Source organism: Otolemur garnettii, unplaced genomic scaffold (assembly GCF_000181295.1).
Source record: "Otolemur garnettii isolate 467f Iridium unplaced genomic scaffold, OtoGar3 scaffold00002, whole genome shotgun sequence".
Lineage (NCBI taxonomy): Eukaryota > Metazoa > Chordata > Mammalia > Primates > Galagidae > Otolemur > Otolemur garnettii.
The window spans coordinates 28,358,889-28,371,095 of record NW_003852397.1 but is presented as its reverse complement, the minus strand read 5'-3'; the positions used below and the strand labels follow the sequence as shown (position 1 = coordinate 28,371,095).

General features: G+C 42.1%; 1 protein-coding gene across 1 annotated transcript in view; it reads right to left on the bottom strand.

The window, feature by feature from the left end:
- The window catches only part of ERC2 (ELKS/RAB6-interacting/CAST family member 2), a 976,082-nt gene that overhangs the window by 431,211 nt on the left and 532,664 nt on the right, over positions 1-12,207 (bottom strand). The window contains exon 13 of the mRNA XM_012805132.1: positions 2,608-2,743. Coding sequence (XP_012660586.1) covers positions 2,608-2,743 — 136 coding nt within the window. The remainder of the gene's footprint in view (positions 1-2,607; positions 2,744-12,207) is intronic.

The following is a 12,207-nucleotide window of genomic DNA, read 5'->3' as shown; positions in this document are numbered from 1 at the left end:
TAAATGCCCACCAACCCAGATGGATTAATAAGCCGTAGTATATGTACACCATGGAATACTCTTCAGCCCCTAAAAAAGATGGGGACTTTACATCTTTTGTATTAACCTGGACTAAGTTGGAATACGTTCTTCTTAGTAAAGCATCGCAAGAATGGAGAATCAAGAATCCAATATACTCAATTCTAGTATGAAGGCAGTGGATGAGCTAATATAAGGGGAACATGGGAGAATAAGAAACTGGGGAGAGGGGAGGAAGATGGCTGGTCACAGTGTGTGGCTCATCTCTTGCGATGGAACACAATTTTAAGGGGGACTTTACCTAACAAATGAAATCAGTGTAACCTAACTCTTTGTACTCTCAATGAATCCCAAATAACAAAAAAATAAACAAATAAATAAATATAAAACCACTGGGCAAGCTATTCTATTTCTCAGAGCCTCCTTTTTGCTCATCTATTAAATGGGATAATAATAGTTAATAGACCCCATATAAGGGTTGTAGTGGATGTCTAGAGTTTTATTTTCCCAGAACCCCTCCCAGTAACAGAACTCATTTCATTCCTGTGGAAAGTTACCTGTCCTCTCTCATAGCCCTTTGGATTTGGGTAAGGCCAGCCTCTTTCTTCTATGTTCCAGATAATCATATAACCTAACTCTAGCCTGGCCAATGTATACATTTATCCTTGAACTTTTGCTAGAACTCCCAAATAAGAGCCATTCCTCACCCCCTGGGGTGACTGTACTCTTAGGACATGGTCTGTTTGCTGGTGGCCCTCCCTCATGGATATGCTTCCTGAGAATCAAGGCAACAAAGAGCAACGTGACCCTGCAGAAGGGTGGCAGTAGATTCCCGATGCCACCATCGCTGGAATGTCTGAATCCACTCAGACCTGAACTCCACCCCAGGCGTATTCAGTAAATTTAGCTAACTGATTTCTGTTTTTCTTATTCCAATTAAGTTGTGCTGCTGTCCTTTGCACTTAAATGTCCTAACTAACCCAGCTGACTAAGAGATAAAGGAAATAAGAGCTGCTGTGAAGTATGTAGCATCAGCTAGGCATGGTGGTACATGCTTGTAGTCCCAGCTACTCCGGAGACTGAGGCAGGAGCATTGCTTGAGCCCAGGAGTTTAAGATCAGCTGGGCAATGTAATGAGACTCCATCTCCACAACAACAAAGAAAAATACGTTTGACAGTACCCAGCACAGTGAAACATTCAATAAATGAGCCCCACCTCTGTTACTGTTCCTCTGAAAGAGTTTCTCCAAGGTAGAAAGACCTGGAGTCAGGTCTATCTCCGCCCTCTATGAGGGTATCACTTCACAACTTTCCTGAGGCCCTAGTTTTACCACAAGTAAAACTACCAACATTCTTGTAAGAAATAAATGAGAACATATGTCTGGTAAGACAGTAAAATGTTGTGCAAATTTTACTTCTTATTATCTCAGTCGTTAGGCTTCAAGCTAACATCACCTATGATGAATGGGAAAACTTCAGACCCAGAACTCTGGGAGGTGATTTGCCAATAGCACTGAGGAAGATATGGACTCAAATAAGTTACCAGTCCACGCTAAGGTGGGCCTAGAACTTCGTACAGAACCTGATCCTAGTATTGTGCTACTCAGTCAATACTCTAGGTCAAGCATCAGTGTAGAAAGAGCTTGAGTGGTACCAGAAGGCAGATCCAGAACACAGAGAGAAAAAAAAAAAACTAGTATCAGCTAAGTCCCCTGTGCCATGTTCTACACAAAAAGTATTTTCTTATATTTCCTACTCTGGAATAATTATTTATTTCTCTTTTGGCCAATTAAAAAGATGAAGTATGAGTACATATTGGAATTATCTAGCTTCTTCTATCTCCAAGGAGGAAACCTAATATATAACTGGAGAAAGACACTAATTAATAAGCAAAATTTCACATGAACTCCAGCCAACTTGAACTGCTCTGTCTAAAGGCACACTGGAATAAATAAAGGAACTTGAAAGCAAATGCCCTGTTTTAGCCTGAATGCTTTATTGAGCACATGGGGAGAGCTCCTTGACCAAAAATAAGGATAGTTAATGAGGAAAAACTGGTGTTTTTAGTCGGCTGGTAGATAGAGATATCAGTGGAGAGATAGCTCTGTTCATAAAGACAGAATAATGATCTGTCTCAGAGCCTCAGAGTCTCAAACAAAACAAAACCAGTTTTGTAAACTGTCTGAGATGCATCCTTTTCCAAATACCTTCTGTGATAATACACACACACATTCCCGTTCTTCCAACCCCCAAACAAGCTACGTATAAATTAAAAAAGAAGACATTTCTATGTGTTAAGCTTCTTGCCAACTCCATCAATGTAGCCCTTACCTTTGAAAATGAGATCCAGGAGCCCAGGGAGTCTGTGCAGCATTTCTAGACTCCACTTGTAATCAGCTTTCCTCAGGCATCATTTTCAAAATGACAATCCACACTCAGAAAGACCTATGGCGTTCCCTGGGAGTATATAATTAGCACTAGACTCAGGTAAGCCGACAATTTCTGTGCATGTTTTCCTGCACCAATGGCTACATTTCTGAGACAATCCATCTCCAATTATTTATAGACTAAGGAAAAGCCTGGGCTCACCTGCAGATGCTGTGAGTTGTCAGCCATGCTATCTTCCCGCCTGCGGACTTCTTCCAGTAACTGAGCATTCTTCTTCTTTTCCAACTGTTGATTGTGCTTGAGGTTGGCCACCTTCTTATTCTGATCCTTCATATGCCTGAGAAAAGTCAGCACAAGTTGGTTAAATTCAACCACTGGAAGACCATATCTCATCACAGTAGACTCTGGAAGTACTAAGCATAGAATATCTGGATGAGCTCAGGAAACAGCTGAAACAGAAAATTCCATTCATTCAACTACAAATATGACTGAGCACCCATTTAATGCCAGGTGGACCAGGGCTGCAATGGTAGATGAGACAGGTTTAGTCTTTACCCTCATGGAGCTTTAAGTCCAGTGGGCAAGATAGACAAGCACCAAGGAGACCCAACTTAGGTTCACTAATGCTGCAGGAAACAAACAACATGCCGTGAAAGACGATGATGCACACAGATGGACGAATGGGGGGGCGGAAGGAGATGTGACCAAGGAAGGCCTTCCCAAGATGGCGAGACTGTGGTTGAGAATAGAAGAAGCCAACCAAGAGAAACCAGTGGAGGAGCTCCCCAAGGAGAGGAAATAACACATGTCACCACTGAGGTGTTAAAAGGAGCTGGACAGCTGCAGGGAGACCAGCCCAGGGTGGGGGATGGAATAGAGGAGATGATGGGACTGCACAGGTGGGTGGGGCCCAGCAGGGCCTGTGGTCCATGGTGGGGTGTTTATTTTCTTCTAAGTGGTTGCTGTTCTAATTATTATTATTCTTTTGGATCACGTTCTTATTCTGAGATCATAATCCATTACTTTGATTTTAAAACAACAATTACAAGGCTCCAATCAAATACATTGTCATCACTTAGCTCAAACAGAATAATAGTTTGGCTAATCATAATGTTAAACAAAGCTCTGGGGCTTGGAGTAAAAGTTCTTAATGAATCTATAGAATGTCAAAGTGCAAAATCATAAAGTGATCAAGCGGGTAAAAGACTAAGGATGAAGAACGGGTTAAAAAAAAAAAAAAACAGGAGTTACAAACTGAATGTGGACTACTTTACCAGCAGCGTTTAGCAAAACATTCCACAGATTTAGGCAGCCATGTCCACGGCAGCTGTGATAAATCTAATCCAACACAGGAGGAGGTGGGAGGGCAGTGCAGAGGGCCAGGGCCAGTGACCAAAGGAGGATGGCAGAGGGACAGAATCATGTGGGGTCCCTTCTAATCCCTTTGCCCCCTATCCCCAGCATTTCTACATCAGCCATTACTGAGCCCTGGTTCCCAAAACAGGCATATTGAGAATCATTGCTCTTTTTAAAATATAAACAAGTTAAGAACTAGATGATACACAGCAAACATGTCAAATTGAAATGATAAAAATCAAATGAAAGATGCTCCCCACAGAAACTCTCATTTCTAGTCCTCATAAAATCAGGTGCTCCCCTTCTCTCCCACACCAGGACAATAATGTTCAAGAGGCTTGTTTATTTAGTCAAATGAAATTAGGAATCCTGCTAATAAAAATATTCCACTCCTGTTGTCCCAGCTACTCAGGAGGCTGGGCCAGGAGGATCACTTGAGCCCAGGAGTTTGAGTCAAGCCTGGACAAATAATGAGATACTACCTCTAAAAAACAAAACAAAACAAAATATTCTGAACATTTTGACTTCTTATGCATACTTACAATACCAATTGAAGCAGTGACTTAAACATACTTGGCGGCCCTTATCCGTAGGATATAGGTAAAACAGAATAACCATTTCCTTATCATTATTTGGATTGCATGAATTTTATCTGATAAGTCCCCATTTTTACCAGCTACAGAAACATACACGTATGAAGGAACCAGGTCAAGCCTACATGCTAATCTCCTTTTAGAAAATTTTTTGATTAGCGTAAAGATGTTAAAAACAACCTCTTGCTTTCTAATTCAATGAGTATATAGTATTTCCAAAGCTTGTACTAACCTGGGGTAAGCACATTTTGCAATTTCTTAGGAGATGAGGCCAGTGCCCAGTAACAGGATGTGAAGGAAAGGTCAGTATGAATAGTGTGATTGTTTAATTAGAGGACACTTTTATAAAGAAATACTTTTTATAACTTGAAAGCATACCATTAAGTAAGGCCAACTGCTGAACATTACCCCCCATCACCACCAAGTACCAGTGATAAATAAAATAGATTATTCTTACAAACATCATTTGCATACTGAAAGAACTCCCACAGAGTTCTCAGAACAGCCTAAACGTGCAGACCTTACTTTCAAGGATATTGCAATGTTTTTCTCAATCCAAAAGAAAAAATAAATTCCAAACCCATGTCTCCAAACCCAGTTAAGCATGAGTGTCTAAGAAAAACGGGGAACTGAAGTTCTGACGCTGTGATGGAAGTCTATCTCCAGCATTCTCCAACCCTTCCTTCACACACTCCCTTCTTTGACATTGGTGGTTGAAACATAGGAATGGGTTGTGAGTGGCACTGCTTAGAATTACATCAGCTCAGAGCAAGGTGATGAGACCCATCTCGTTGTCTTTGTACATGAGATCATAAATAGGTACAGATGAAGTGTGCACACTCCCCTGTAGTACTGCCATGGTTTTCAAAGATGTTTCTAGCAGTCAAAGCCTTTCTTCTAATAAAAAGCTTACTTGAAAGAAAAAGGAAAAGTCAAAAGTCATCACAGTAGACTCTGGAAGTCTAGACTTTACTGAAAAAAGGAAAACAAGAAATATTCTGCAGAGGTAGGAAAGAGGCCAAGTGGGATGGGGATGGGTGAGCAGTGCCTGAGCTACTAGATAATCCCTCTCTGGTAGCCCTCAGGGCAGCTTAGGCTAATCTGAAGCACATTGTAAAATGGTAATTTATGAGGGAAGCTGGGAGAGAAGTCACGAAATTTAAAAACACTAGATCCCTTGGAGAAGGAAAAATGCCCCCATAGATGCCCAGTGGAAAAATGACCACAGTGATTTTTGCTAGTAACAATGTTAGCATTTCCAATAAGAAAATCTGTAAGTGACCGTTCAGTCTCTTCATCTTCCCCCACCTGCAGAAGTCAGGACCGAATGAGTCAGCATAGCTGCCAACTGCCTCCAAAATCTGGTGATAGGGCCCTTGGAGGTCCAGATCACACCATCTTCTTGCTATCCTGCCCCAGAAGAAAGTATCACTCTTTTCCAAACACCCACCCACTCGGCAACTTGAGCAGTTTCAAGGCTCTGCCAGAGACTGACCTGATCCATGTTCAAGAAAGAAGTTTCTTTGGAGTGAATTCTTTCTCTAAGAAAATAGTATTAAAGATATCCAAGATGTGGACTTTAAAATATACAAACAATTACAAGGAAATAGTTATTTGGAAGATACAATAGTAAGGTCAGTTTTCAATGTTCTACTTAAATTGACCAGTTTACAACAGTTTTGGAAAGTAAGTCATGTCATTTTTCAAAATTCAGCCATCATTAAAGAATGTAGATTCAATTAGAAATTCCCAGCAAGTGTCAAGGTCAATAATGGCAACCATATTAAAGATGGAGCGTCAGAACAGAATCCTAATATTTTCACCAGAATAGTCTGTCAAATTAAAATTAGAACGCATGCCCTAACTTGCTAGTGATAATATGTCAGCCTTTGAGACTCCTAGATTACATAGACAGGAGGACAGGACAAGAGACGCATGTTCCTCCAAGGGCATGTGTACATTTATTAAAAAAGAGAGAGAGAGAGAGAGAGAAAACCAAAATGCTTTTGTTGTAATCATCTACTCTCAAAAACTTGAATAAAAGATTGATAATATTCATTATTGAGAGGATGCAGGGAGCCAGATCTCTGATATGTGGCCACAGAAGTATAATTGACAAAAGAATTTTTGGAAATCAATTTGGCAGTATCCATCCAAGTGCACATACCCCAAACAAGTCTATAAACAATGGTTACCAATAAAGATTGGGATTAGAGAAGAAGGGAAACTTCAATTGTTACTGTAGCTTTTTGTGTTTGTGTAGATAGGGTATAAATACATACAGAAAAAGCACACATAAGAGCTAAGTCAATGATTTGTGACCAATCAAAATACAATGCCATCGCCTAGCACCATGTCCCTTCCTCTGCCCAAAGTAACTACCATTCGAACTTTTATCTACAAGGTTTTGTTTTGCCTGTTCTTGAACTTCATACACATGGAATCACACAATATATATCCTTTTGTGTCTGATTTTGTTCACTCAGCATTAAGGGGTTAGGGTTCATGCATATTGTTGTGTACATCAATTCATCCCTTCTTATGGCTGAGTAGTATTCCATTATATGAATATAACTGTGGTTTGATTAGTTATTCTATTATTAATGGACATTTGGGCTATTTCATTTTCTTTTTAACTATTAAGAATAAAACTGCAATGGGGTGGTGCCTGTGGCTCAAAGGAGTAGGGTGCTGACCCCATATGCTGGAGGTGGCAGGTTCAAACCCAGCCTCGGCCAGAGGGGGGGGAAAAAAAGAATAAAGCTGCAATGAACATTCTCATGTCAGACTTTTTGTGGACACATGCTTCTCTTTATCTCAGAAACAAGCAGACTCATGTTCAACTGTGAGTGTGCGTATGAGATGGCACAATCCCGTGCAAGCCTGTTTCTGGGGCCATATGCATCTTCTAAGAGCAGCTGCAGCACAGTGGCTCACAGAGTAAACTTTGCAGCCAGACTGCCTGGGCTCCTGCCAAAAGTCTGCCATTTTTAACTGCATGACCAGGGGAAAGTTTCTCAATCTCTCTCTCTGTGCCTCAGCTTCTTCACATGTAAAATGGGAGAATAACAGAATGTAAGTCACAAGGTTACAGTGAAGGGTTGATGAGCCAGAGTTAGCACTGGTAAAATGCTTAGAACAGACGGCAGCATGCTCCCTCTCGGTCTCACTCTTAGCTCACAATAAGAATGTAAGGATGTCTTGAGCAGTATTGTGCACACTCCTGTGGGCAGTGACTCCTTTCCTACACCAGAACCGCGGGTCTTCCAAATACTCAAACAACGGACTTCGGAATGCATTGTTAAATGTTTCTTGTCTCACATTTAGCTTTGGCTTGTGCTTTCTTTAATATTAAGGTGAGTTACCTTTCTAGAAGGTTACCCTAATGGAAGCATTGCTGGAAGGTCATGACAAGCACGGGGAGGTCAGCTGGGCTCCTGAGATGACCGCCCAAGTAGATGGGCCCCCCTCCCCCCCACACACAGTGGAAGCTGACAATGCAAATCGCAAGCTGAATTTCTGATAATACCAGAAGTTTTACTTTTAACCACTGAGATGATTCCATTTTTGAAGCTTGTAAATACCATTCAGTACTTCCAACAAAGCTATAAATTTCAGCGAGCTACCATAAATATTCTAAAAAATATTTTTATAGCCAGTATAAGTATGTTCAATGTCAGGAGCATGATATCCCTTCCTGGAAGAGAAAGGATCTAGCCTGTTTTGGGTACTTGAACCCAATTTTCCTTCCAGCAAAGAGCTCAGAGCTGGATGGCCATAAGAGGACTTTGCTCCAAAATGAACCAGATCACTAGCACTCAGCATCTGTGTCAGCCTCTCAAGAAAAGCTCAGCTGTTTGGCCACTAGCTTTGATGATGGCCTGCTGCCTATGTCTTTGTGAAAACCCTTCCATGGGGAGCCCATGCCCACTCCCCAAGCTTTCAGACTTGGCTCCTCTCCTGTCTTTATTCCTCCTGCCCTCTCCACTGACAGTACTTGCTCCCAGGAGGCAACTGCCATCCTGTCTTCTGCCTCCTCTGTGGTGCTTGGGGCTACACAAGAAACCAGAGACAAGGCCACCTTTGCTCAAAGCATGTAATGACAACACATCTTTAAAATACACCATTTACCACTTAGAAAGCCAGCAGGATATATCCAGAACCTAATGACATAGCTAAGGACAGAAGGTGTTAAAGAGAAGGACTGTCTAGATTTGAAAACTGGAGAAGTGAAACTTCCCGGAGGCAAAGAATGTTTTAGCCTTGTGCAATACCGTGCATATACCTCATAGTTTCAGGCCCCACTAGCAAAACCCTCCTATCAGGTAATTCCTCCTTCAGCCTAGCAAAATGATTCAATCATTTTGAGACCAAGGGGGCAGAGGGCCAATACAGAAAGATGCTTAGGACCAAGAATTATTGGCTATATCAGCTACCTTCTCATTGCCATGGCATCTTTACCAAGTCTGTGTGACCCTGTCCAAGTTATCTTACTGGGAAGAGGGGCATTAAATGATTTAATAAACCTAATCCTCTTAAAACAGTCCCTGGCACACAGTGAATGCTTTATAAATGTCAGCCTGATTCCCCTCCCCAAACCTTCCCCCCAGGCATATACCCACTCCCCCTACCTTCAACTTTGACCTTCCTACCCAAGCCAGGAAGACCCTGCCAGCAATCCTGGATGGCACTGCACAAGGTCACAATTACCAACAGAAAAGTTGACTTTCCTTGTGGATATTTCACTCTGAGTGGAAGTTCTGAAGGACTGACTTCATTCAAATGTTCTCCTCATTCCGACCCTAAAGAACCCTTTCCCCCAAATATTGACTGCATGAACCCAGAAACCGAGAGTTGAAGCTACAAGACAGTAAGAACCTATACAGGAAACCACTAGGGATGGGAAGCAGAGAAAGCTGGGGTGACTGCTAATGCCCCTTTTCCCTTCCAAATGGACTTGGCAGCATGGATATGAGAAAACCCAGAGGGAAAAGTCAAAGCCTGTTTCTGGACTTCCTCAGGATTCAACGTTCAATCCCTGGGCATCTAATAATAAGATGGTCTTCCTAGCAAGCAGCCCATACACAGTTGCAAGGGTCATGGGATTAACAAATCTGGCTCTGATATACTATTTACCAAATAAAACTCTTATCACTTGGCCTCCCATCTAGGTCTGGTGACCCAGAGAGCTCAGGATCATGCAGGTCTGAGAATGGTGGCCCTGGGATGGTCATTTTTCTCACTGACAAGCATGAAATGTGTCATCACACCCCACATCCCTCTCACTATAGACCATCTACATGCTCAGGCTTCTCAGCCCACCTGGTCAAAGTCGGTAGCAGACTCACTTCCAGAAAGGCCCAAATCAGGGTTCCTGTGCCATTTGAGCCTACCCAGTACCCTATGGTTCCATATATCCTCTGGTGCCTTGATGCCCTTCCCAGAGCCAACAGTGTAGCAGTGCAGACAAGGGAACCGAGAGTGGCAGACCCCTCTTCTCCACCTCCCTGCTACTACAACAGCTCCCTGCCTGGGCTACAGTGCTCTCTTCTCCTCCCTGATCTCCTTAGTTCTACTCTTGCTTCCTTTTTAATCCATCATCCACTCAGCAGCAAGAGAAAGTCTTTCAAAACAAGTCAGATCATGCCCTTCTTAACCTACAATCCTCCAACAGTTCCCTGTGTCCTGAAGAGAAAAATCCAGATGTGTAGACTTGGCCAGACAGTATCATTCTGTCCTGTCTTCACCTTGAGGCCCAGAATCCAGAACCCAGTCTTTCAGCCCCTAGAGCACACCAAGGGCATAGGCACAGACTATTCTGTCTGGGGCTCCTCTCCACAGCCACCATTCCTCCCATAATTGCCCTTTATAACTTCAGGTCCCAGCTAAAGAACTGCTTCCTCAGAGGGCCTTTTCTGAGCACCAAATGCAAGGATGCCTTTTCCCCTTACTGAAAATCTCTCTGCCCATACCCTGTGTACCTGCCACCTGGCACTCAGCACAATTTCTGATCCTACGTTTATTTACATTTTGAATTGCTTATGGACCATTCCACCACCAGACAGGCATTACTGCCAGGACAGAGTCCCTCCCTAGGGTGTTATGACTCTCAACCACATTTTTTCTGGCTCACTACCATCATCACAACCTGCATGAGGATGCCAGCTCCAACTGGTCCATCTAGTCTATCTCTGTAGGGCAGAGGAAAGTGCGTAGATAGATTCTATCATCCATGCGAAACTGGTCAGTGGATTCCTACTAACTGTAAGAACATCCATGCTTCCTTCCCTCCATGACTGCTACAAATCTAACTTCTATCTCCCTGAGTCAAACTCATCCTCCTATCCCATCCATACTAGTCTTTCATTTTCACATGGCAAGCCCTTCTGAACTCAGGGCCTCTACATAAGCATTTCCCTCTTCTAGAAACTCTTTACCTCACCCTTACCCCAGCCCAGTAAAGAGAACTTATATTTATCCTCTCGCCTCAGTGATATCTTCTGGAAGCCTTCTCAGTCTGTAAAGTTGGGTCCTTCCTTTATAGACTCCCACATCATGGCCACAAAGCCCTCATACTTCTGATCCTTTCCTATCTTCCTTGCTCTGCTATAGGCATCTTCTGTAGAGTGACCATACCTGTCTTCTTGTCTTCTCTACGCAAAGGGTCTAGCACAATACCCAGGCTGTTGTCACCAATAGATTTCTGCCACCTTGAATGTAACTCTTAAAACTGTGCCCCTCATGGTCTCAAGATGAAACAGGTTCTCTTTTCTTTGCCACGTTCTTTATGGGAACTCTTAAAATCATTTAGGAATGTGTATCTAAGGATTCACATGAATTAAGATTTTTCTCTTACATTTATTTTTAAAAAGGTACTTTCTATAAAGAAAAGAATTAAATCTCATAAAATGATTATCAGCTTATTATCAGTGAAATGGTATTCAGTCAAATAAACACACACACAAATCCTAGAATAATGACAAATATCAACTAAGTATTATTACCTGGTACTAGTACAATAAAAACATACTGTTCTCATTGTTATAAAGCTAATTTTCACAATTAAACTGAAAATCGAAGAGACTGAAGCCACACACACACATACACACATACGTGCAGGTGCCTGCAGGCATGCCTCAGTATCTCTTTCCTAATTTGATTTGTATTCAGTAAATGGTTAAAAACAACTACAAAGTTCTTGGCCTATTCCCATTTACAGAGCTGAGAAAGGCTTTCTAAAGTCTGGAACAGTTTTCAGCAAACTATTTTTTATAAAGGGTATCTTAGACTTTTCAGGCACTACAACCTCTGTCAAAATCACTCAATTTTACCTCTACTTTGTCATGGTTGAGCAAATCCAGCCACAGACAATATGTACACAAATGGCCATGACTGTGTTCCAATAAAACTTTATTTACAAGAACAGGCAGCTGGGCCAGATTTGGCCTGTGAGCCAAGTGTCCTAAACCCTGGTCTAATAACCATGTTGTGCCAATAACCATGTTGTAGCAAATGCTCACACCACATACTCTGAAATCACATGATGTGCTCTAAGCTCTTTACCCATGTTAATTTGCTTAATTCTCACAAAAGCCCTACTTGTTAGGTCCTATTTGCTTATTCCTTTTATAGACAAAGAAAAGGTCCAAAGCTACAGAGATAATGCATGTTACCACCAGGATTCTCAATCAGGCTGGCTCCAGAGACTATGTCCGATCCCTTAACCTCAGACCTGTGCCAATCAGCTGTGGAGATTATTGCAGAGTTCTTTCCCACCACTGTCCTACTTGCTCTTCTTCTGAGCAGCCAAGAAAATTGTTTGGATCAGAAATGGAAAAATCTCAGAAATGGA